This window comes from Clytia hemisphaerica, unplaced genomic scaffold (genome assembly GCF_902728285.1).
Source record: "Clytia hemisphaerica strain Z4C2 unplaced genomic scaffold, Clytia hemisphaerica genome assembly, whole genome shotgun sequence".
NCBI lineage: Eukaryota > Metazoa > Cnidaria > Hydrozoa > Leptothecata > Clytiidae > Clytia > Clytia hemisphaerica.
In genome coordinates, this window is record NW_027103617.1 from 272,831 (window position 1) to 295,595 (window position 22,765).

The following is a 22,765-nucleotide window of genomic DNA, read 5'->3' on the forward strand; positions in this document are numbered from 1 at the left end:
ACCGCAAACTCAATTAAAATGATTAATGCTATACTTTGTAGGAAATGAGAACAAGGGATAAACAGAAACAACAGTAGTTTGGCTTCTGGTTTTTACATTTACCCAGTTCGGGAACATTCAAATTTCATATATGCATTCGTGCAGTTAGACATTGACCATTTACGTTAAAGTTTATTGGAAAATGTATCTCAAAAACTTGTGCATTTTTCAGTAAGTTGGTGTACGACACATGTTTTTTTTATAAGCATATAAAAATCCGAAAACAGGCTCAGAGATGCTTAGGTCGAAAGCTTAATAAGGCTGAAAAAATGCTTGAGGAATGCTTATATCCAAAGCAAAAATTTAGGGAAATACTGAAAAGCCTTAAAGTTCCAGACAAAAAAAGCCAAAATCAGGAAAAAACATTTTTCGTAGGCTCAAGTAATGCTTGCCATAAGCATAATTTTCTCCCATATCTGAGCCTAGATATGCTTACAAGTGCAATGCTCATTAAAAAAAACATTTTCAAATTTATTCTATTTCAATTATAGATTTGCCTAACTTAAAAGCCGTAGGTATACACGTTTTCAATATAAGAACATCCAAAATTTTTGAAGCCTTCGGATGTTTTTAGCTTTTGAGTTTTAAGCCTAAAAATGTTCTTAATTTCGCCATTTTTTAAGTATTTGTGTGCCATTCTCTAAGAAATTGGGCATTATAGAGTCTATAAAGCCTTAAAAACCTGTTCTTAATATTTTGGCCATCGAAGCCTTATGTTCTCATATAGTTTGGTGGTCTTATAAAAAAAAAAAACACTTTCAAATTTATTCTATTTAAATTATAGATTTGCCTAACTTAAAAGCCGTAGGTATACACGTTTTCAATATTAAGTGCGGTCATGGTGCGGACATTTTGTTTTTATTGTTTTGCTTGTTTGAACACCAGGCTAAAATTCTTACGGCAATCGAAAGAAATATAAACAAACGGCGGGGACCGCACCATCGTCTGCTTTCGTCGGCACTTTGTCCGCACGGACCATACGGTACTGTGCGGTCTTCTGGCCGCTTTTTTCAGCTTTTAGTCGCACAATTAACCAGTCCAAAAGCGGCAGAAGCATGAACGCACCAATACCGGTCTCATTTTTAATGTACTCCAAATCGCTTTGGGGGTCTATAAGAACATCCAACATTTTTGAAGCCTTCGGATATTTGTAGCTTTTGAGTTTTAAGCCTAAAAATGTTCTTAAAATGTTTTTAATTTTTTAAGTATTTGTGTGCCATTCTCTAAGAAATTGGGCATTATAGAGTCTATAAAGCCTTAAAAACCTGTTCTTAATATTTTGGCCATCGAAGCCTTATGTTCTCATATAGTTTGGTGGTCTTATACAAAAAAACTAAGACAGACCATTACAAGAAATAAATTTCTTTGTAAGCAATTTATTTATTTTCAAACAAGAAAACAACATAAATATATTAATTCGTAAAAAAAAACAACATATACCTATAATACAAAAGATTTCCTTCATGACCAGCAAATATCGACTGTATTGAAATATGAACATACTTTTTTTTTGAAACTATGGTTTGCTTTCTGGTATCACATTCAATATTTAAGAACAATATCCTATTTTTCAAATTCGAGAGCGAAGGCTAGAAAACTAGTACAAAGAATTCCTAAACTAACGTCATACCCTAATAAGAAAAATAATACTATGAGACACCAAATTCTCGTCTGTTCGGTATTTGGTAGTCGTGAGGAATGTCCGGGAAATGCGCAACAGAGAAGGTTTATTTACATTTACCAGCACTTGCAACGGTGCAGAAATCTTTGTAATTCAAATCTTGGATATCGTTAACAGTGTGTCCAATAGCTCCTTTGGGCGCTTTCTTGATCAAATTTTGACTTGTGGAAGACATGGTCATTTTCTTCTTAATGTTCGTACTGTCTGGACACCTGTTGATTGAAAAAATATTATTCTATTTTATTTTTGATATACTTGTCATTATAGTCATTTTTTAACGGAAACGCAAAATTAGCCGGGATTTAATCCCCTCTGATTCTAAAAAAAGAAACACGGCGGTCGAAATCCGGCTTTTTTGGGGGGTGCTTCCGTTAGAAAATGTCTATAGAATTTGAGCAAACAGGTGAATTAATGTGTGTCTAATGTTTCGGGTAATACTTAGCTAGGCCACATAATCCATAAACTTCAAGGTAGCATGTTTTGAGCCCGAAGTTCATCTCTGAAAATGGCTGATTTCGGTCTCAATTAGAATAAACTGTTAGGTTTTTGAGACATACCCTAAAAACACACCCAAGTTCGAATAATTGATTGAATTTTTTACCTGAGTGAAAAAAGCAGATCCAAGGCATAGTGTGCAAGGGGGTTCCAGGTCCCACCTGAAAATTCAGGTCCCACCTTATCCTAAAATTCCCACCTTCAGCCCAGACTCCCAGATCCCAGCTAAAAACAAAAAAAATATACTAATTCGAGGAACAAAACAAAACTTCTTTACCATAATATGAAGATGCAATATATTACATATGTTTAACTTTCCATTTGCCTATACACCCCTGAGTCAGTGGCCCGGTCAGATCCACCCCGGTGAGTAGCCCGGTGAAAAAATTGCCTAAAAACAGGCCAAATTTTGTCCCCGGTGGAAAATTGGTAACCCCGGTCAAAAAATAACCAAAAATTTGAACCCGGTCAAATTTTGGAAATTTATATTTGAGGCCCGGTCAAATATCATCCTTTTTAGGTCACCCCGGTCAAAAAAGGGAAATGCTTATCGCCCTGTACTGATAAATTGAAAAATTGAATACGGATGTTTATTGGAGTTATTTTTTTATCAACCTCTTTCAATGCTTCCAGTGAGTCTACATTCTAAATACAAGGTCAATCTGAAGACTAGTTCAAGATTTATGGCTAGTTTTCTGTTTAATTAAATCATGCGAAATTAAGACAGCCATAAATCTTGAACTACTCTTCAGATTGACCTTGTATTAAGAATGTAGACTCACTGGAAGCATTGAAATAGGTTGATAAAAAAATAACTCCAATAAACATCCGGGTTCGATTTTTCAATTTTGCGGTACAGGGCGATAAGCATTTCCCTTTTTTGACCGGGCGATCTTAGCCAAATTGAGGTTTAGTATTACGAGCAGGGAGTATAAAAAGCATTAGAACAATTTGAGGCTTAAAATAACAATAGTAGTCATAGCATCAAAAGATTTTACTGGTCTTTATATAAAAAAAACTGTACCCCGGTGAAAATTTACCTCAAATTTTCCAACCCGGCGACTTTTTTCAGTCAAAAATCTGCCCCGGTGAAATCCTGTTATTTTCTTAGCCACCCCGGTGAGCTTATTAAACTCTACCGGGTTACTGAGACAGGGGTGTGCCTATGACCTACATTAGGGGTAGAACAGGGTAGAAACCAATCAAGTAGTCAGACGGCTTAGAAGTAAGTGTGAGTCGTTAGATATAAGTTTGGCATGAAATTATGGCTAATCCTCGAATAAGAAGTTTTGGGGAAAATTTGTCCCGATAACTACAATATTAGTATAAATAAGTGAGGATTCGCCTACAACCATAACTGCAGGGAGGGAGGGAGGTAAAATATCTCATCCTGTCAGCTTTCAGTTAGTGTCGACTTGAACAGGGAGATGTGATGGCCATTTTGAACATGACGTCACATGGCTATTAGCAAAGTAGACTCAGTTGGCGGAGGGCGGCCACCCAGCCATTCGAATACTGTATATAGCGCTTTTCAAACAAAAGTTAAACCGCAATTTAACCTGTGTTAAATCCAAAATATATTAATATGTCTATTATATACATTTATGAAATATGTAAAAAAAATATATCATAAAGTCATAAAATCTGAAAATAAGAAATTTTACTTTAACTTTTTCCAAAACACCCAAAGTCCCACCTAAAGAAATTAACTCCCACCTTAACTTGTTTCTCCCACCTAAAACCTGGAAAACCCCAAATCCCACCTGAAAATTTTCGACCCAAATCAGCAAACCCCCCCCCCCACTATTCTGGGGGGGTGCACACTATGCCAAGGGGAAAGCCATCTTACTTCGAATAACCGTGTATAAGAACCCATTTTTAGCAATTTCAAATTGATGAATTTGAGATGACTTTGAAAAACAATTTAGGCAAAAAAATTGCAAGCTATCTGATTATACACTCACTTCTCACAGACCCACTGGGACTCCTTGCAACTGGAAGAGTTAGTCAAAATAACGTCCCCAGTGGAAAATTATACTCCAATTTTTGTCCCCAATGAAAATATAATCAAGTAACCAATCCTCGCTGCAAAATATCATGCTTTTTTTCCCACCCCCACTGAATTTTTGACTTGAATACAATGGAATTTCAATCCCAAGCCATAAGAAATATGGGAATTTCAATCCCAATCGAAAAACTGGAAAAACCCTACCAGGGCTGTGAGAAGGGGTTCTGATTATTTTACTTTAAAAAAAAGAGTTTTTAAATTACCAGGTGAGGAACATGAGTTTGTTTTGCTCACGGTTTCCTTCCAAAAGATAGTTTAAATAGAACTGGACGAAACATCCATCGTCCTTGTAATCTTTCACCAACATATCTTTGACAGATTGGAAAACACAATCTACACTTCCCAAATCCTTTCCTTCGTAAGCTTCCTCTGCTTTTCCAGCCTCCTGTTGTGTGCCAACGGTAATGTCAAAAATGAGTTGTTTTCCTGAAAAAAAATCGTATCTAAAAATCAGGATTGGTCTAAAAAAAGGTCGATTCTATCTTTTCGAAATTAAAAAAAATTTCCCGCCTTGTAATAAAAGGATATTTTTGAAAGAGGTCACGGTGTATTTCTTCTTTTTTTTTCATGCTTCAAAAAATAATACCTTTTACTTTGCGTTGATTCATGTCAATAACCACAAAATCTTTGGTGTTCTTGGCGATTTGTTCCATAACACTCAAAGCAGCAACCACTTCTTGTGGGATGTCGATTCCTGAATCCTAAATAATACAAAGTTTTTTATATATAGATCGCGTAGTTTTTACTAACCTTGTTCACTGCGTAATATCGGCTTTTTAATGATTACTGATACGTGATAGCGCCGGATAATTATCCAGCGTCCTAAAGAAGACGTCAATAAAGTCTGTATGACCAGGGAACAAGCTTGAGTTCAGTTTTAGGGGGAGGTGTCATGACATTTCCAGGGAATATTGATCCTTATGATGTTCAAGTGCTGAACTTATTTTGTTTTCAACTATTGCTCTTTCCTGGTATCTCGCTTACTTACTGTTTGCAATCCCGCCTTGTAAACAAAAAAAATGGAATTGACTTGAATCTCTTAAAAAAGGGCATTTTACGCAGGTCTTACCACATATACAAAACAATAGATAGAGCTACTCTGCATTTCCATAGCAATGGCAGTTAAAGCAAAATAATCCGCCATATTTGCTGAAAGTAGACCATTTGTTCAATCAAAATAAACGACTTGCATGGCGCGCAGCATTTGGGCGAAAGAATGGTCTTGATCAATCGAATTGCCGGCAACGAACTGTGATCTACTTTCAGCAAAGATGGCGGATCATTTTGCTTCAGCTAGGGAAGAATAGTTCTATCTAGTGTTTTATATAAGATATTTGTGGATCATACGCCTTTTCTAAGTGTAAAGTAAACCCTTTCCGGACGCATGATTTCACGTCTATATGACGCAAACAAAAATTTGATTTTTGACTGGCTTCACTAAAATTGCAATAGACAGTGATTGATAAAAGATATCACGATAAGTAATACCTCGTTTTTTTCACATGTAATAGGGGTTTTGAAAAACCCAAAAAAAAATTTTAAATATGGCTGACACCTGGTCACGTGACCGAAAAATCGGCAGATTTTTTTTCGGAAAGGCAAAATTTTTGACTTTGGATAAAGAAATAGTGTAAAAGGCCTTTGCTTTACGCCTTGAACTTTGAATATGATTTAGAGAAATGAATTACTGGCCGGGTAAAAAAAATTTCATGTCAAAAGCTTTCCAAGAATCGGAGTAAAGTGATTTTTTGTCCAAATTTTTGAGCAATTTTTCCCTTACAGATTTAGCCTGAGTAAATTTACAACAAATATTGAAAATTTATAATTCTAGTTGTAAACAAGATATCGAAAAGCGCTTTTTTGCAGGTTACGGGAAATTTATCTCAAAATCATTATTCAAAACCATGTTATTGTATTTTGGCGCGAAAACGGTTAAAATCTTTTACAAAGCTATGGGCCACCCAGTGGCCCGTGCGTCATATAGGAACACGATTCATGGGCCACCCAGTGGCCCGTGCGTCCGGAAAGGGTTAATATGTAATTTCAACGTGACAAAACCCTTAAGGACTGCACCTCCTCAAGCTCAAAGAAAACTGAAAATAGTAATTTGATTTGGCAAGATGAAAAGGGGTAATGTCATTCTAACCTAATGGTCAATAATGATAAGGAAACAAAAAAGCTTGATTGTAAGGTTAGAAGACAAAAATCAAAATTATTTCGATTATGGTGACAATGATCATAGAAAGAAAATTTTACTTACTGGCATGTTTGCAAAATTGAAGTTAAAAAAAAACACGTAAAAAGGTGAAGTGAAAAGTTGTGAGTTGGTTGGTCTTCCTCTTGTCAGGGTGTCAAGCAACTAAAATTTGAACTTCATAAAACATTATAAGTTTCAAAAAAAATAGAAAGAAAAAAGTTTTACGAGACAATGTTTACTATAAAAGGGTGTAACTGCTGACAAGATAAACAATCCCGCTCTCTCAAAAAACTACTGTTGTTCATGTAAATTAAACACGAAAAAGGGAGATGTTGGAGCTTGACTGTCTGTCGATTTATGCTTTTCTGCTTGAGGCTATTACGACTACACGATTTTTACAAGAATATCCTATTTTTAAGCCTTCAGATCTTAATCTTTTGAGTTCCAAGCCTAAAAATGTTCTTAAAATGTGCCTAATTTCATCATTTTTTTAGAATTTTTGTGCAATTTCCTAATAAATTTGGCACTGTAGAGTCCATAAAGCCTGAAAATGTTCTCAGCTTGTTTATAATATTGGCCATAGAAGCGTTATGTTTCTATATAGTTTGTTCTTATAAAAAAACGTATGCTGTTTAGTTTAGAAGAAAGACATCAATCTGAACATCAAATAAATCGTGTAGAATCTAACTAAAATGTCAACAAAAGAGAGCTTCAAAATTGTTTAAAATAAAATTGTGTAGAAACTGAATCTTAGCCAGAAAATTTGACAAAATTTTGGAAATTCTTTTTTGAAACAAATGTATAGGTTTTTATTTGTCAAATTTGTGCCTAGATAAGTAGTGTGGTGGGTCGACCAAAGCTGTGGAGGGGGGGGGGTAATTTTAAAAGTAAAATATCTTTGTAAAAATGAGGCGAGCGAAGCGAGTACGAAAATATTATCTATTTTCCTTTTGGCTAATAACTGCTAATTCGAAGGTGTAAAAAAGCAAAGGGGCGCCAAATAATTGGTAATCAGAGCTGCCTTTTTCCGACACTTGTCATTCCTCCCATTTTGTGGGTATATACAATCTCCAAAAATATTGAGTGTTTTTGAGTCGAAAAAGCCTTAAAATGTTCTTAACTTTTATTTTAGCCTTATAAAAAGCGTGTTTATAAATCCTTTGAGTTCAAGTTAGGACAATAAACACTCGCTAATCAAATAAATGTCTCACAGAAGCTTATTACTAGTTGTTTATCATATATCTATCACACTGACAATGTAAAGACAACACCTTCCATAATTTGTTTACTTTTTCCTTATAAGCTTATAAAAATGTTCATATCTTTTTTATATTATGATGACGTTGAAGAAAGTGAACTCTATAAAGTATAAACTGATAGAATAGAAATCCTCCTTAGGTTAGGTCAAGGTTGTTTAATTGCTTATCTGACATCTTATCATCTAGAAAGTTCTAGAATAATGAGGAGGAAATGAATGTTTGTTTTGATTTCGTGTTTTTATATCATATCACTGACGGTGTACTTATTTATTAAAGTTCTTTAGGCACATTCTTGAGATTACATTTTACTTTCTGAATTTATCTTAAAATACAACAAAAATGTTAAAGCTTCTAAGTAGGGTAAGGAAACAGATGTCGTGGACTCCCACCGATGCTTTTTGTCCTTCCTTGACAAGAAAATAATTTAAGCGCTAAGTTTGAGCATGGTTTGAGTTACAACCAAGCATTATAGTCCGTATAAAAACCCTCGTCTGGAAGCTTACTGTTCTAACTTTTTGTAAACTTTCTCCTTTGTTATTATCAAAAGATAAAAATCGATTTGCTCAGTTTCTGATCACGTTACCAAGCACTTCTCTTGGGATTGGTTTAAAATTCAATCACGTGATCAAAAAGTGAGCAAATTAATTTCTCATATCAAGGCAAGTTCAAGTAATAAACAATGGAAAAAGGCTTCCAGACAGGGATTTTTTATATGGACAATGAACTAATTAACATTTAAATATGGAGCTCGAACATGAATAAGCTTATCAAATTTCAAGTGGGACGTTATTTCTAACGTCTTGAATAACATTATATTTGGGCAATCAATAATGTTGCAAAACGCTATGTTTACATTTAGTAGTATTGAATTTCTTACTTCCTTGCATAAAACATGATAAAACTAAATGTTTTCATGCTCGGACTTAACAAACTGTTGGGGGAGAGACACAAATAAAATCTCAAATCAACTTTAAAACAGCTCCCTTTAATCTTTTTAACTTTTGTTGTTTATCACCTTATTGGTATAAATAAAACAGTTACTTAGATGAGTTCGTTGAGCTGTCCATTTACTCAAAGCCTGATGTTCTCGCGTTATAATGTGAACAAAAAGCAATAAGGGTCAAAATTTTGTAATCACGTAATCGAATATTTTGTCTTTATCAAAATTAGTCTCTTTACCATGATTATTTACTTTTGTCTTGCTTGCATATATTTCCCGTTTATATCAAGCACAAAGACCTCCAGTCATTTGTATAACAAAGTCCATGAAATCAGCCAACCGATTGGATAAAAGTTTCCATTAAATCATTTTATGTCTCCCGGGTCAAAATGCTTCATTTCATCTTGTAGGTTGTACTTTCCGAAAAAAGACTTCACATGATTTCATCTCATTTTAAATCGTTTTCAATAAAAAAACTTTCCAAAAAACAACCAAATAACCATAAAAACGATATCACTAAAACATAACCCTCAAGAGCGGGATCAACAGTAAACTATACTTTATGCAGTTTTCTGTCAGTGCCCTTTAAGTATTTGCCGTGAGCTACAGCTATGATCAAACTCCACATTTGTGGAAGTGTGAGATATCAAAAAAAGGCATACCACACCAAGAGAGATTTTTCACCCACAACTTCTCAATCTTGATGATCTTCGAACGTGTCTCCCGGACAATTTTCCTTTAAATCATTCTCGTCTAAAGAGAAGGAGAATATTACGTACACAATACTATTATCAACGAGTCACCTCTGCTAACTAAAGATGACCTACGTCGACTTAATTTACCATAAACGCACCATCGCGGCTTAATACTGCCGAGTGACTAAAAGAAACTGCTGAGTATTGATCGCTGGGTATTGATTGCGTTACTTTTATCATCTACATTATCATCATTGCTCGGCCGCGGTCGAGACTAAAAATATACTTAACTTTATAAGAAAGAGGCGGGCAGTTGAAATTAAATTTTGACATAAAACTTTTAAAATTTAGGCCAATTTTTGTCGAATTTCTCAAATGGATGAGTAAATGAAACATGGCACCTCACTTACCATTGAAGGTTATACCACACCAAATACAATAGCGATGTTCAGTTCGCAAGTAGCATGTCAAAATGACAAGTTTCTCGTTATCCTAAGAAAGAACGATCAAAGTCTGAGTGACAACACTGGCAAAGACATCTTACAAGAACAATAAACTATATAAGAACATAAGACTTCGATGACTAAATTATTAAGAACAAATCAAGAACATTTTAAGAAGGCTTTCCTGACTCTAAAACACCCAATTTCTTAGGAAAATGCACAAAAATAATCGCAAATGGTGAAAATAAGAACAGGTTGTGAACATTTTTAGGCTTGAAACTCAAAAAGTTCTAGTAGCACCCGAAGGCTTCAAAAATTGTGGATGTTCTTTAAAAAACATGTATACACCTTTCTTGAACAGGCCATCTGCATCATACTGGAGAGTCATTGGCAACCTTTGAAAATTTTAATGAAAGAAATGATAAATGCTTTTGGAAGAATTTGGTTGCACTCACATCTTCTTCGACTTCATCTTGAACTTCTTCTACTTCTTGTTCTTCATCATCTTGTGGAGGTTGCTTCGTCCAATACCATGACTGAATCGGCTCTTCCATTCCCTATAGATGTACATGAAGAACTGGATCATTTACAGTGCTCTTAATAAATTACAAAGGAAGTAATGTTTTACAACAGATAGATAGAGATATCAACTACACTCGAACAACCAGGAACAACGCACTCAAGTTCTAAAGATCCAAATTATTCGAAGAATCCATTGTAAAAGTTGTATTATATTGGCATAAAACGTCAGATCAAGTGTGTGCACCAAACTTAAAGTAAAATTTGACAATTTTTGAAATTACCAGGCTGTCCTAAAGTTTTTGTGATAGATGGACATGTCCAGATTCTAGCTCAACTGAGGTTGAGAATAAGAACTTTGGTTGACCTATAATCCATAGCATTACCTTTTTCTGGTCTAATTGATGACATGCTTTCTGGCTTTTGCACAGGTCAGCGAAAACTTGTCGTTCGTTGATTTTGCTTCTCATTCTTGATTTGAAATCACCTTTCAGATGCTCTTCATCTTCTTTACGCCTTTTGGCTTTGATACGGTACATTTCCAGACGTTTCGTTCGCTTTCGTTCTTCCTCTGATGTTTTACCAACACCTCCACGACCTAGAATGGTAGATATCAATGACGTAATGTTTTCTTTAGAAACACACCGGTTCTTTCCAGGAGTAGCAAATTTTAAACAATATTTCTCTTAACTTAGATTCGCCACTAAGCAAAATCAAGGTTGTTTCCTTTGAAAACAATACGTCAAGGATATGCTAACTAACAGGGATTTTCTAAGCACATTTTTATGTCCGTATACCGGCCAAAATACTCAGTCCAAGATTGAGTTCTTGAATTTACACGCAAAAATAACTAATACAATCTACATATTCATTTTTTGAGAGCTTAGCCCTCTGAACCCACTACCCCCCCCCCACCACGGGGCTTCAAAGCGCCCTCAGACCCCCAGCTTCATCAATGATGCCAATTTTTCAGGCATTAGAAACTCAATCTAAATTTACAAAAACGGCCCCAGCTCAGTGCTTAGAAAAATCCCTGCATAAATTTAATGAGGTGTTTCAAGTATTGAGAAGCATTATTTTGGCCTATCACAAGTAGAATAGCTTTGGTGTATAGTGTCAAATAGAATTCCATTTCTCATAATGGAAAGTCGAATGAATTTGAATTACATACCAGTCTTGATGTCAATAGGAATTGGATCGGACCGCCCTTGACCTAAACAGGAATGAAAAAAGCTTATTTAACAGTAATACTTAAGCTCAACTTATATTGACTCACTAGTAAACGAAGCAAAATGGTCGTAAAAAACAATTTCATTTGGATAGACTTATTGGACAATAAAAAAAATCACAGACTGGAGGAAAGTTCATCTTAAAAAACTAATAGCTCGTCAAACCTTCCTTTCCAAGACCCATTCCTTTTTTGAATCCCATTCTGGCAAGCATTGCAAATCCTTTATTTGATTCATCCAAGGCTTGGTCAAGTTTCTCTTTTCGATTCTCCTGCTCTTTGACTTTAACAGACTGGTGCTTCTCTTGTTTTGGTTTTGGGGTGTTTTTCTTCTTGGTGGAGGATGATTCACCTCGTTTGTGGCGATCAAGAAAGAGTTTGGGCATGAGTCCAGGTTTGCTTTCATTGAGGAGATATTTGTCAGACATGTAATCATCTTCATCTTCTTCTTCATCTTTGTTCATTCTTCTTTAACTTCAAATTTTCTATTTTTCAATTCTCTTTCAATGAATGAAGTCTCGATAAAGAAATGTAATTGAAATAAGTGCCAAGAAACGTATTTCGCTTCAAAATCCACTCAAATTATTATTTGCAAAGATGTAAGTAAGACAAAAAATTAAACTCCTGCTTTCTTAAACTCTGGTCTATTTTATTCTAGTAGGATATTGTTTTATAGAGAGGGATTTGGATTTAGGAAGAAATAAGCTATTCGTGATATGCACCATTACAATGTCTTCCACGAACTCAACAGCTGATTGGTTGCAAGTGACGTATTGACTGATTTTACATCACTTACAACCAAATCAGCTGTTGGGCCTGTGATGTGATGTCGAAGACATTGCAGTGATGCATATCATGGTAAATAATGATAATCAAGAGACGAAATTTTCAAAAGTAAAAAGCGATGGTTTAATGTTCAGTTCGGTGATAATTCTGAATTAGATAGATGCGATTAATATTATTATAAGCAAGCAAAAAAAAAGTTAAAAGCTATTTACAGATGAATAATACGTTAAAGGAAAAATTCGATACATTTCGAGTTAAAGAGACTCCACTGTGCTTACATTGAAAAGTCTGTTCCCAGCACACTATGTTTGACTTTCAGGTTTCACACGATAGCGATTAAAGTTATTGTAAAAAAAGCATTTCAAAAAAGAACTGATCAATCAGGGTCAATACTATAGACATTTGCAAGCAGTAATTACAGCATCTTCCAGCGAAAAAACTAAAATTAAAAATATGACGGAAGATTTGAAAAAATGTGTCATCACAAGCGACTTTAAATACACAATGAAATGGAACGTTCTAGTAAAAAAAGAACAACACGGAAAGTTCAGGGACGTTCTAAGGACGCTAGAGACTGCGAGTCAATCATCAACTTTTATACACAAAGCATCTTTCCCGAATATTCCCATTTGTATTTCGAATCACTTGTAATGACAGAAAATTTCACATTCTATTGTACTGATTCGTCTTTCATTTCTTCATCGCTAACAGCCCTGGGAACGACGAGACCAACTTTAGCATCTTCACCTTTTGCCGTGTGTAAATTACGAATGTGTCTCCTTAAATGAGACTGATTGTTAAACGCTTTATTACAAACTGTACATTTGAAAGGTCGTTTTCCTGTATGAATCAACATGTGTCTTTGGAGGTTGCCAGAGATGGAGAACGATTTATCACACAGTTCACATTTATAAGGTTTCTCACCCGAATGTACTCGTTTGTGTTTACTTAACGACGATTTTTCGGCAAATCCTCTGCCACATGTTTCACAAACAAAAGGATGTTCACCAGTATGGATTCTCTCGTGTTTTGCTAAAGAGCCAGGATCTCGGAAAGATTTTTGACAGTGGTAACATGAGTAAGGACGACGATGTGTGTGTCTGGATAAATGTTTCTTATAATCTCCACTACTCGTGAAAACCTTGTCACAAAATTGACAATTAAATGCATTCTCATGAGCAGCAACATGAACATAATAATCCTCCATACTTTTAAATGACATTTGACAAAACGAACAAAATTCAACTTTCTCTTTGTGTGCACTTTTAATGTGTGCTTGTAAAGTACTGTAAACGCTGAAAGGAACACCGCACAGGTCACACTTATAAAGTTTATTCTCCGCTTGGTACTGTGGTTGCTCCCCAACAGTATTTAAACCAGAATAAGTTTTCCCCCTGTTTTCCCCATCTTCATCACCAGTGACATCGATATTCTCAACTTGACTGTTTGGTGACACAAGCTCTTCATTTTCATGCTTGTTGTTAGTTGGATCAATGATGATTCCTTGCAAAGTCACCGGCATTTTACTACTGCCAGAAGAAGCACCTTGACTGATAGCAACATTGATGTTCTGTGGCTCTGGCGGAGGCGGAGGCGGAGGCTGCTCGACCTCTAATTTCATCGGCTGCAAACCTTCTTGGAGTCTTTTAGATGTTTCTAGAATCAAACTGTGAAGATGTTGAAGATTGATGGAGGAATCTTCTTTCTTTTCACGCGTGAAATGAACCTCTTCCTCCTCAGCAGGTTGATTGTCTTGGCTTATGTCTTTAGGAATAGATAGAAGAGAAGGGTCTCCAGTGGCAAGCAGTACAGGAACATGTCCTTTACGAGCAGTTGTTGTACCCGTCAGAATATCAATATTTTGTTTACTTAGGGCACTTGAAATGGAAGGTACGGTTTGTATAACATTAGATGGCTTGATTGCAGATTTAGAAAAGGTAAGAATGTTTGCATCTGCTGAAAACCTGGTGCTACCTCCATGTTTACTACTTGAAGATTGTTGGTTAGTGGTTTTGGATTTTGCGTTCATTTCTTCAATCATCTCATTAATATATTTGTGGCGTTCGAGAATGCTTTCAAAGCTGCTACTGTTCACAGATGGTTGTTGCTTCTTGTTTGATGGAGTTGTACTTGTATCTTTAATAACCATCTCTTGTTGAGTATCAGATGTCTCGGTGTTGTTCGTCAAAGCTTGCTGGAGTTGAGATAAGGCTAACTGGTGCAAATAGAGTGTTTGAAGATTAGACGATTCCAGGACTTTTAAGCTTGGGATTGGCATCTTGTTGACAAGAATGTCAGCAACATCGTCAAGGTCTGATTTCCCAGACATGTTGCCTCGGTTAGATTGATTGGAGAAGAGAAGTTGAAGTCCCATTTGAGTGAGTGTCCCATCACTGTTTACTAGGCTGTTGGTGAGGGTGCTTTCGTTTTGCATTTCACTGCTTTGAGGTACCATGAAAGGGAACTCAATAAATCCTTGAGGTATCTGTGCAACTTTCATTTGTTGGTCTCTTGGTTTATCACTGACGGTTATCGGTATCAAGCCTGGGTGCATCTCTTGTTGTGATGCATTCGGAACACTGGAGGCTGCAAAATCACCGCTATAACTTTGAATCACATTCTTATTAATTACTTCTGTGGTCGGTTCTGGCTCAATATTTTGAATGTGTTTTTCAGGTGGTTTAGAAATGACAGGAACAGTCCTATTGAGTTGTTTCAATTCATGGTTTGGTCCTTCTGGAATAAGGAGAGTAAGCAAGTTCAATATGGCATTACCAATGACACCCTCAGCTCCTGTAAGTATATGGATGGTTGAGATATGTTGCTGGAAATGTTTCAATAGCTTTTGACATACACCACATGACTTGCATGATATAGAACCAGAATTTATTATTTGGGACATTGTTATTGCTTCTAAAAATATGAAATAAAGAATTAAAGAGTATACAATGGAAAGTCCTCGGCGTTATGCACAAGTTGAGTGCAACTGGTTTATAAATTGCAACAAATTTTGACTATTGGCCATTCCAGAGGAAGGAGTACAGTATGGCACATTCATTTTTGAGAGGACACCCCCAGTACCTAGGGGCACAGTGTTACCCACTTGAACTATGAACCATTTAATAGCACCCATAGAAGGCAATTGGGATATACTCTCAAGTCGGGGTTGACAATTTCTCGTAATGGCCCTATAGTGAATGGGATAAACTTTTTCAAGGATTAGATTTTTTACGAATTTCGAAGATTTCGGTGTCGTACGCAAAATTAAGTCCCAACAAAAATTTAGTAAGGATCCGCAAAATATTTTTGAACAAAACTAAACACATATCAAATAATTACTCTAAAATGTTTACCGGCATAAAAGAAGCGCTAATCATGCTTATTTTAACGACTAATATACAGGATTTGTTGCTAAAAAATTATAATTTTAGTTTGTAATTTTGATGACCTGATAATTACCCCTTTTTCGATTTTTTTTGATCTTTTGAATCGATTTTCTCGAGTTACATTGAGAAATTAATATGTCCATGTTTTACTCTTGAAAACTTTTCAGTTATAGTTTTAAAAGCACATACACATTTTTATAAGAACAAACTATATAAGAGCATAATGGCTTTGATGGTCGAAATATTCAGAACAAGTTAAGAACAGATAGTCCCAAGTTAGAGCAGTTTACAGTAATATAATATATGTTCCTTCTATTTTATGATGTTATACCGTGAATGATCCTAAATCCAACAGCCCTGCCTAAATCTGACCCCCCAAATAACCGCTATGAAAAAAAATTATATGTTTACTTAAACATTCCCTCTCCAAGTTTAACAATAAACTACTATTGCAAGAAATCTCGAAACAAAACATCTAACAAGATGACTATAATGTCAAGATGTCAATCAATGTGATCAAAAAAGTGAGAGTTGTAAAGATAACTACCTCTATTATTCTGAATCTAAGTTGCTCTTGTTTAAAACGTTAACAATTTTTTAATAAAAAATTATGTTTTGTATAAGAAGCATTTATTGTTACTTGGTTATTTTGTTCAGTGTATCAAATCTTTCAGTTTAGTTGACACTTTGGTATCTTCATTGCGTCACAGTGAAAGATTTGTTTTCATTTTAGTTTGTATCTTTGAAAGACCCCATCGGATTTAGGCAGGGCTGTCGGATTTAAGACCACTCACGTTACCACCCTGAAAATGTTTTCCCAAAAAGATATTGGTATCAAGAGTTAGGAGCTGAAAACCCTTTTTCCCCAACCGTCACAGGCAAAAAGCATTTGTCACCTCCCAAACAAATTAATACACAACATAGTGGAAGTAGCACATATTTTCCCCAGGCCAATTCTGAGAAGTTGGAATTACAGGAGGAAAGGTGTAGTTTTAAAAACTCTAGCAGCATCAGAATAATGATAAAGAAATATTGACAGGGAAATTTTTCCGAATAGGAGCTCTCCTGCCGCATTTTTGCGAGGCAGGTGAAGTTGAAAGCTATGAAGGTGAGTCAGTCGGGCGACGCAAACAGAAAATATCGTTGATGGTCGCCTTACTAAAGCTGGCAATAAGCCACAGATTGATCAATGCTATAAGTTGGTCTAATCTCGACATCCGTCTTCTAATTCCTTTTTTAGAGGAATAATATGAAAGTTGGAAGCGGTGATTGAAAAAGAATTTTTTCTCTCTTACCACTAAGCAAAGAAAAATAGTTTCGACCTTTCTATTATTTTCAGCTCTAGAAAAGGGTGTAGAATTTAGACAAGGGATGTTGACATTAGACCAAGTTACGGTGTAGTCAATACAATATGTCAGTCGGCAACGTGCCAGTTACTGTAATCGCTAATTATACAGTCAGGGAAATCCCTCAATTGCGGTATACTGCAATTGCGGTAGTGGAATTTTCATCGGGGAATCATTTTACCGCAATTCCGGTATCTATTTTCCATTTCAAATAAGTACCGGAATTGCGGTATAACGAACTTTTCATATACCGCAATAATTGTGGTAAAATAAATACTTAAAACTTGTTATAATACATCAGAACACTTCATATCAGTTTGTTCCTTGAATAGACGTTCAAATCAGTTTGTCCTTTTAAATAGACGTTCGCTTTAAATAGGCATTGGAATCAGTTTGTTCCTTTAAATAGACGTTCGAATCAGTTTTTCTTTTAAATAGACGTTCGAATTAAACAGACATTCGAATCAGTTTATCCCTTAAAATAGACGTTCGAATCAGTTTGTCTCTTTATAAAGACGTTCGAATCACGGTGTCCCGCCCTTTTGAAAAAACGTTCAAACGAGTCTGTCGTGATAAATAGTTATTTGAAATGTAAGTTCGAGTTGAAAAATGTTTGCTACCGCAATTGTGGTATAAGTAGATAATCGACGTCAAACCTACCGCAATTGCAGTAGATAAAAACCAAAAACTTTTTTGGACTTCTTTTTATGTACATAGGGTCACAGATTGGCTTATAAAAAAAATGCATAGATAGATTTTTTTTTCCGTAGATGAAATTCTAGACGAATAAATTATCTTCCTTAAGTTGTAATTTTTGTTAGGCGATGACAGGACCCTGCCGACGCACCAGACTTAACGAACACCGTGTAAAATTAGAATTTTTTTTATCACCGGACAATCTCTACACCGGACTTAAGGAAGTTGGATGTCCGGTGTCGGAGAAGGATATTTTTTTCCACCGGACAATCAAAACACCGGACGTCCGGTGTTTCTTAATTTTTTGTTTCATAAATGTCCGGCGTTCAAAATTCCCTGTATGCAACACTGGACTGACACCGGACTTATCGCGTCCGGTGTAGCGAGAGGATACTTTTTGCTACCGGACAAATACACCGGACAGTCCGGTGGGTTGGCAGGGTTCTGCATGACCGTTTGTATAGACCTTTTTTCAAAGAGGACGTCCTGTTGAATAATAATGTAGCCCAGACATAAAAGCAATGGATAGAGCCATGCATAATTACTGTATCATGCATATTGTAATAATTATACATGGTTTTATCATTGCTTTTCTGCTGAACTACATAATTATTCAACAGGAACAGGGTGGCCTCTTTGAAAAAAGGTCTATTCGTCGACCAGTGCTATACGTTTTTGTTACAACCTTTTTCAGGCTAAACAGAAAATTCCACTACCGCAATTGCAGTATACCGCAATTGATGGATTTCCCTGACTGTTATATTGCAGGCTGTATCAGCAAATAACTTACTAATTGCTGACAAAAAGAAGGCCGGCTTTTTGACCAGCAAAAATTTCATGTCCTTTCCAGACGATCTCAATCGAACGAAATCGACGAACGACCCACGGCATGGCCCGAACATGTTCGGGCCTGTTCGGACCATGCTCGGGCCACAAAAAAGTATTATTGAATCGGCCCGAACATTTTGTTCGGACCACGTTCGGGCCATGTATTTACAATTTACCTTTCCTGGTTTATCATCATCCATTGTTAAATATTTTCATTAGACAAATTCAAAGTTCCAAATACCAGTTTGATTCACAAAGTTGTATAACAGTACAAAAAACGATCCAGAAAAATTCTGCTTCGAATAGGAGAAGACCACGAGAAAAGGGAACGGGATAAAGAATAAAATGAAGACCATATTATGTAAGATTCAAATCATTCTTTTTAATAATTTTCCTAACTTAATTGGAAAATAGATGATTAACTTTTATATTTGAACAATATATATTTGAATAAAGATGAAGATTTTTAAATTTGTTTGCTAAAATAAGGAATTTAAAATATAAATATTCGGTCCTGAAATTACACGCCCGATCGTAGCAAGTTTTCGAAAATCTGACCCGAACATGATCCGAAACTGCGCGGGCCCGCGCGGGTCACGTGTGGGTCACGTGCGGGTCATTTTTAAAAAGTATTAATCAAGAGGCCCAGATTCGATTGATATTCGATTGATGTTTGATTACGTTCGATTGCGTTCGAACCTCGATTCATTGACCCCCGGATTGTTCATTGCATAATTTCTACGGGAAATCGAAAGTAATTTCATTCGGCTTGTGATGTTTGAGAACTTTGATGTTGGGAAGCTGCAAGAATAAAGCCAGACGATCTCAATCGAACGGAATCGACGATCGAACCTAGTCGAACAACAATCGCATAGTTCGCACCCCCCCCTTTATGAAGGGGGGGGTAGCGATGTTCAGAAAATCTCAGAAAGGGGGGGGTAAGAGAATTTTTCCTAGAAAGGGGGAAGTTTTCAGAAAGGGGGGGGGTTCATCTAGAAAGGGGGGGGTAAGATGTCAGTGGTATGTTTTTTTGTGTTTTCCCAAATTAGAAGTTTTATTTTTAATTTACAATGCTTCTGAAAGAAGTTCACTTTTACCTTTGATCAAAGCGTACACCACCAAATTCAGATTTCCTAATTATTTGCTTATTTACACTGAATGTTCTTGCTTTTTCACCGGTAGAATTATGGTAGGATTTTAAAATTTTGAGGGGGGTAGCATCAAATTTTAAAAGGGGGAAGAACCTAGGGTAGGGGGGGTAGCTCTAGGGTAGGGGGGGTAGTGACCCCCTTCCGAACTATGAATCGAACCAATCAAATATTACCCAGAATTTTGACGTTCGATTGAGATCGTCTGGTCCTTTGAATTGCTTGTATTGTAGCTATGGCTGGCTGCAGAGGCTTTTTAATCAGGGTTGACACAGTTTCTTGGAACACACTTTTTTGCGTCCCTTTTTTAAACGGCGGGCGGGCGTGCGTGCGAAAAAAAACCAAAATTAACCCGAAAATCAATACTATGCTTGTTGTATTTTTCAAATCTTCCACTTTTTTGCAACTTTTCGAACGATTCGAACGTTCTGCGGACAAACTCACTAAATTAAGTTTAGCCTTACGAATTTGTATTTTAACATGGTAAGTGCAACCAACCATAGTAAATCGGGAAATAGGCGGGAAAGTCAGTAATCGGCAAATCGGGAATCCCCCCGACAACAAGAAAGTAAACAAAACATTTTTGTCAACAAAACCAAACCAAAACAAAACCTGGAAACATTTTTGGTGTTTTGATTTGCTGGGTTTTTCTTGCTTTGACTAGAAGATTGAATTGATTCAATTTGCTTTAAAATTATCAACAACATTAAATGTACAGTACTCAAAAAAATTTAGACAAGCAAACTTATTTATTACCTGACCTGTACCCTTTTAGGCAAACGTGACCACAATGTGTTTACAAAATTCTGAGAAAAGACAGAAAACGAAAGTAAACAGGAAAAAATTACCAAAGAAATCACCTGAAATCACCAGACAGCTAGAGGAATCCATTTTTTGCTAAAAATGATAAGGGCGCCCAGGGAATCACAGAATCGAACGTTTGACTGAAGCGCATCCAGTGAATCGAGTGAATGGACAAAAAAAACAAGAGCTGCACAGACACGAATTAAATTGTACTTTATCGACCGCCGGAGGCGGTTTCTTTCATAGTGGTACGCTAATCTCGTTTTGCCTTGGCTCATTACTTCGTCTACCATTTACTTTCGGTTTTTTTAACTAGATTACCCAGGTGTTTCTCTTTTTTTTCTCTGAATGTCTTTTATTCGGAATTGAATAATCGAGACATGAAAAATGACTATATTGTAATCTGTTTTCAATGAATAATCTAAAATGTACTGGAGATGACATGTGGGCGTTAATAATGTGCGCGTGCTCTTTCGCGAGCGTGATGCGTGATGGAAGGCGGTCGTTTCAGTGTGGTTTAGATCCACACTGTGACCTAGTCTATATATTAATAGCGGTGCTTTGTGTGTCTGTGTGTCACCACTTTCGTTTTCGCTTTGTTTGTGTTTTAAAATTATGACTTTTAGTCTCTTGCTCCACAAATTTGTTCTATTGGATTCGCGCCTTTGAAATTTAAGGCCCATCTACATTTAGTAATTTTAATTTCTGCCTAGCTTTGCCTGATCCTGTTTTTCTCTTTTCTTTTGTTTGAAATGTTTTCGAATGTATTTAACGATCGTATTTATTAATGACATTCAAATTCTTTTCAAAACAAAACAAGCTTCTTTTATAGAAAGACTAGAAAAGAACATTTCAAATGTAAATCAAACGGCAGGTACAAAATGCATAAAACATAATGCATATTGCATAATGCATAATAGTATTGTGTAATTTACAGAACGATTTTATATTTTCTAAAACTCTCCTTTGTAGAGGCTAAAATCGCGAAAACCTCTTTAGAGGGATTCTGGAGGGATTTCCCCTGACATGATATTTACTTTTCGAATTCGAGCGAAAGAGAAAACATTCGAATCATAACAACAAAGGGTTTTCCGTCAGTATAAATAATAAGAAGATGCAACAGATCAGAAAGGTTTCCCCCTTCTTCTTTCTCAAACAAAGGTAAACACATAAACATTCGATTGTAAAAAGATTCGAAGTCTATTTTCTTCGATCTAGCTTTCGCATGAAGCTCTTTAATTTATATTGGCTGGATATTGGCTTTATCTAACAAAAAGCATTCAAATGGTTAATGCTTTGTAAGAAGGAAAACCCGTTGAAATTTATTAGCAATTGTTCGAAAAGATCTCTGAGAAAACCCAGAATAAAGATCTTGCTATAAAATTTACGTTTTCGAATTAGAAGGAGGAGATATTTTCGTGTTTTTTCTACACTATACTATGTTCTGTAAAATACAACTATGAAAATCAAAATGGCGACAAGCATTTTCAGTGGGTCATGGATTTTCTTCATCATCCAAAATTCAAATTTACAGCTTTCTACCCTTTATTTTCTGGTAGAAAATAGTATATTTGTTTTATTGAAAGTATTATCTTTCAAACTCTCTATATTATAGCCTCTAAAATTGACATTTTTCAAATATTATGCATTATGCATTATGCAATATGCATTATGTTTTATGCATTTTGGACCTGCCGGTAAATCAAAGCATAAAAATTAAAAAGTTTGTCGAACAATAACAGAATTCAAAGGGCGATAAAAAGCAAGAGAAGAAATTAGTCCATCTCTTTTTTCATATTAAAACATTCAAGTGGTTGATACTGTTAAAAACTATGTACGTCATTTTACATGTTTAAATTCGAAAAGTTACGACAATGGTTTAAAAAAGCAATTTAGAATTGACTTATTCATCTTTTTAAATCTGATAAAAACAAAGTTGCACTATTCTTTGTGGCTTCCCCGCTTTTTCCTGAAGAATTGTCATTTCTACATTTCACTCCTCTTTACCATGACATTTTCTCAAATTGTCGAAAACTGGACGGCGTATTTAATGCGAGCGAATCGAGAAAAAGATCTCCGGGGGAGGGTTCAGAAGCAGCCAACGAGCCCATTTCCCCGAAATATCTGTCTCCCTGGTAAATTAAGCAAAAATTTCGTCCCCGGTCGGAAAATATCCTTGAATTTCAGCCCCAATGGGAAATTGACTT

At 35.8% G+C, this 22,765-nt stretch overlaps 3 protein-coding genes across 3 annotated transcripts; all 3 read right to left on the reverse strand.

Moving 5' to 3' along the window:
- Nucleotides 1–1,399: 1,399 nt before the first annotated feature.
- Nucleotides 1,400–6,661, reverse strand: LOC136802246 (uncharacterized). Its single transcript, XM_067058963.1, has 4 exons — nt 6,544–6,661; nt 4,870–4,984; nt 4,487–4,709; nt 1,400–1,932 (listed from the first exon to the last, which is right to left on the reverse strand). Exons 1-4 carry the CDS (start codon nt 6,547–6,549, stop codon nt 1,767–1,769), a joined length of 510 nt encoding a protein of 169 aa, XP_066915064.1. The 5' UTR covers nt 6,550–6,661; the 3' UTR covers nt 1,400–1,766.
- Nucleotides 6,662–8,708: 2,047 nt separating this feature from the next.
- LOC136802247 (G patch domain-containing protein 11-like) lies at nt 8,709–12,084 on the reverse strand. The gene is made up of 6 exons (XM_067058964.1): nt 11,731–12,084; nt 11,508–11,549; nt 10,723–10,934; nt 10,273–10,374; nt 9,785–9,866; nt 8,709–9,432 (listed from the first exon to the last, which is right to left on the reverse strand). The coding sequence occupies exons 1-6, from the start codon at nt 12,026–12,028 to the stop codon at nt 9,374–9,376; spliced, it is 795 nt and encodes a 264-aa protein (XP_066915065.1). The 5' UTR covers nt 12,029–12,084; the 3' UTR covers nt 8,709–9,373.
- A 375-nt stretch (nt 12,085–12,459) lies between these two features.
- On the reverse strand, nt 12,460–15,265 carry LOC136802248 (uncharacterized). The gene has a single exon (XM_067058965.1). It carries the CDS (start codon nt 15,250–15,252, stop codon nt 13,021–13,023), a length of 2,232 nt encoding a protein of 743 aa, XP_066915066.1. The 5' UTR covers nt 15,253–15,265; the 3' UTR covers nt 12,460–13,020.
- Nucleotides 15,266–22,765: the final 7,500 nt, after the last annotated feature.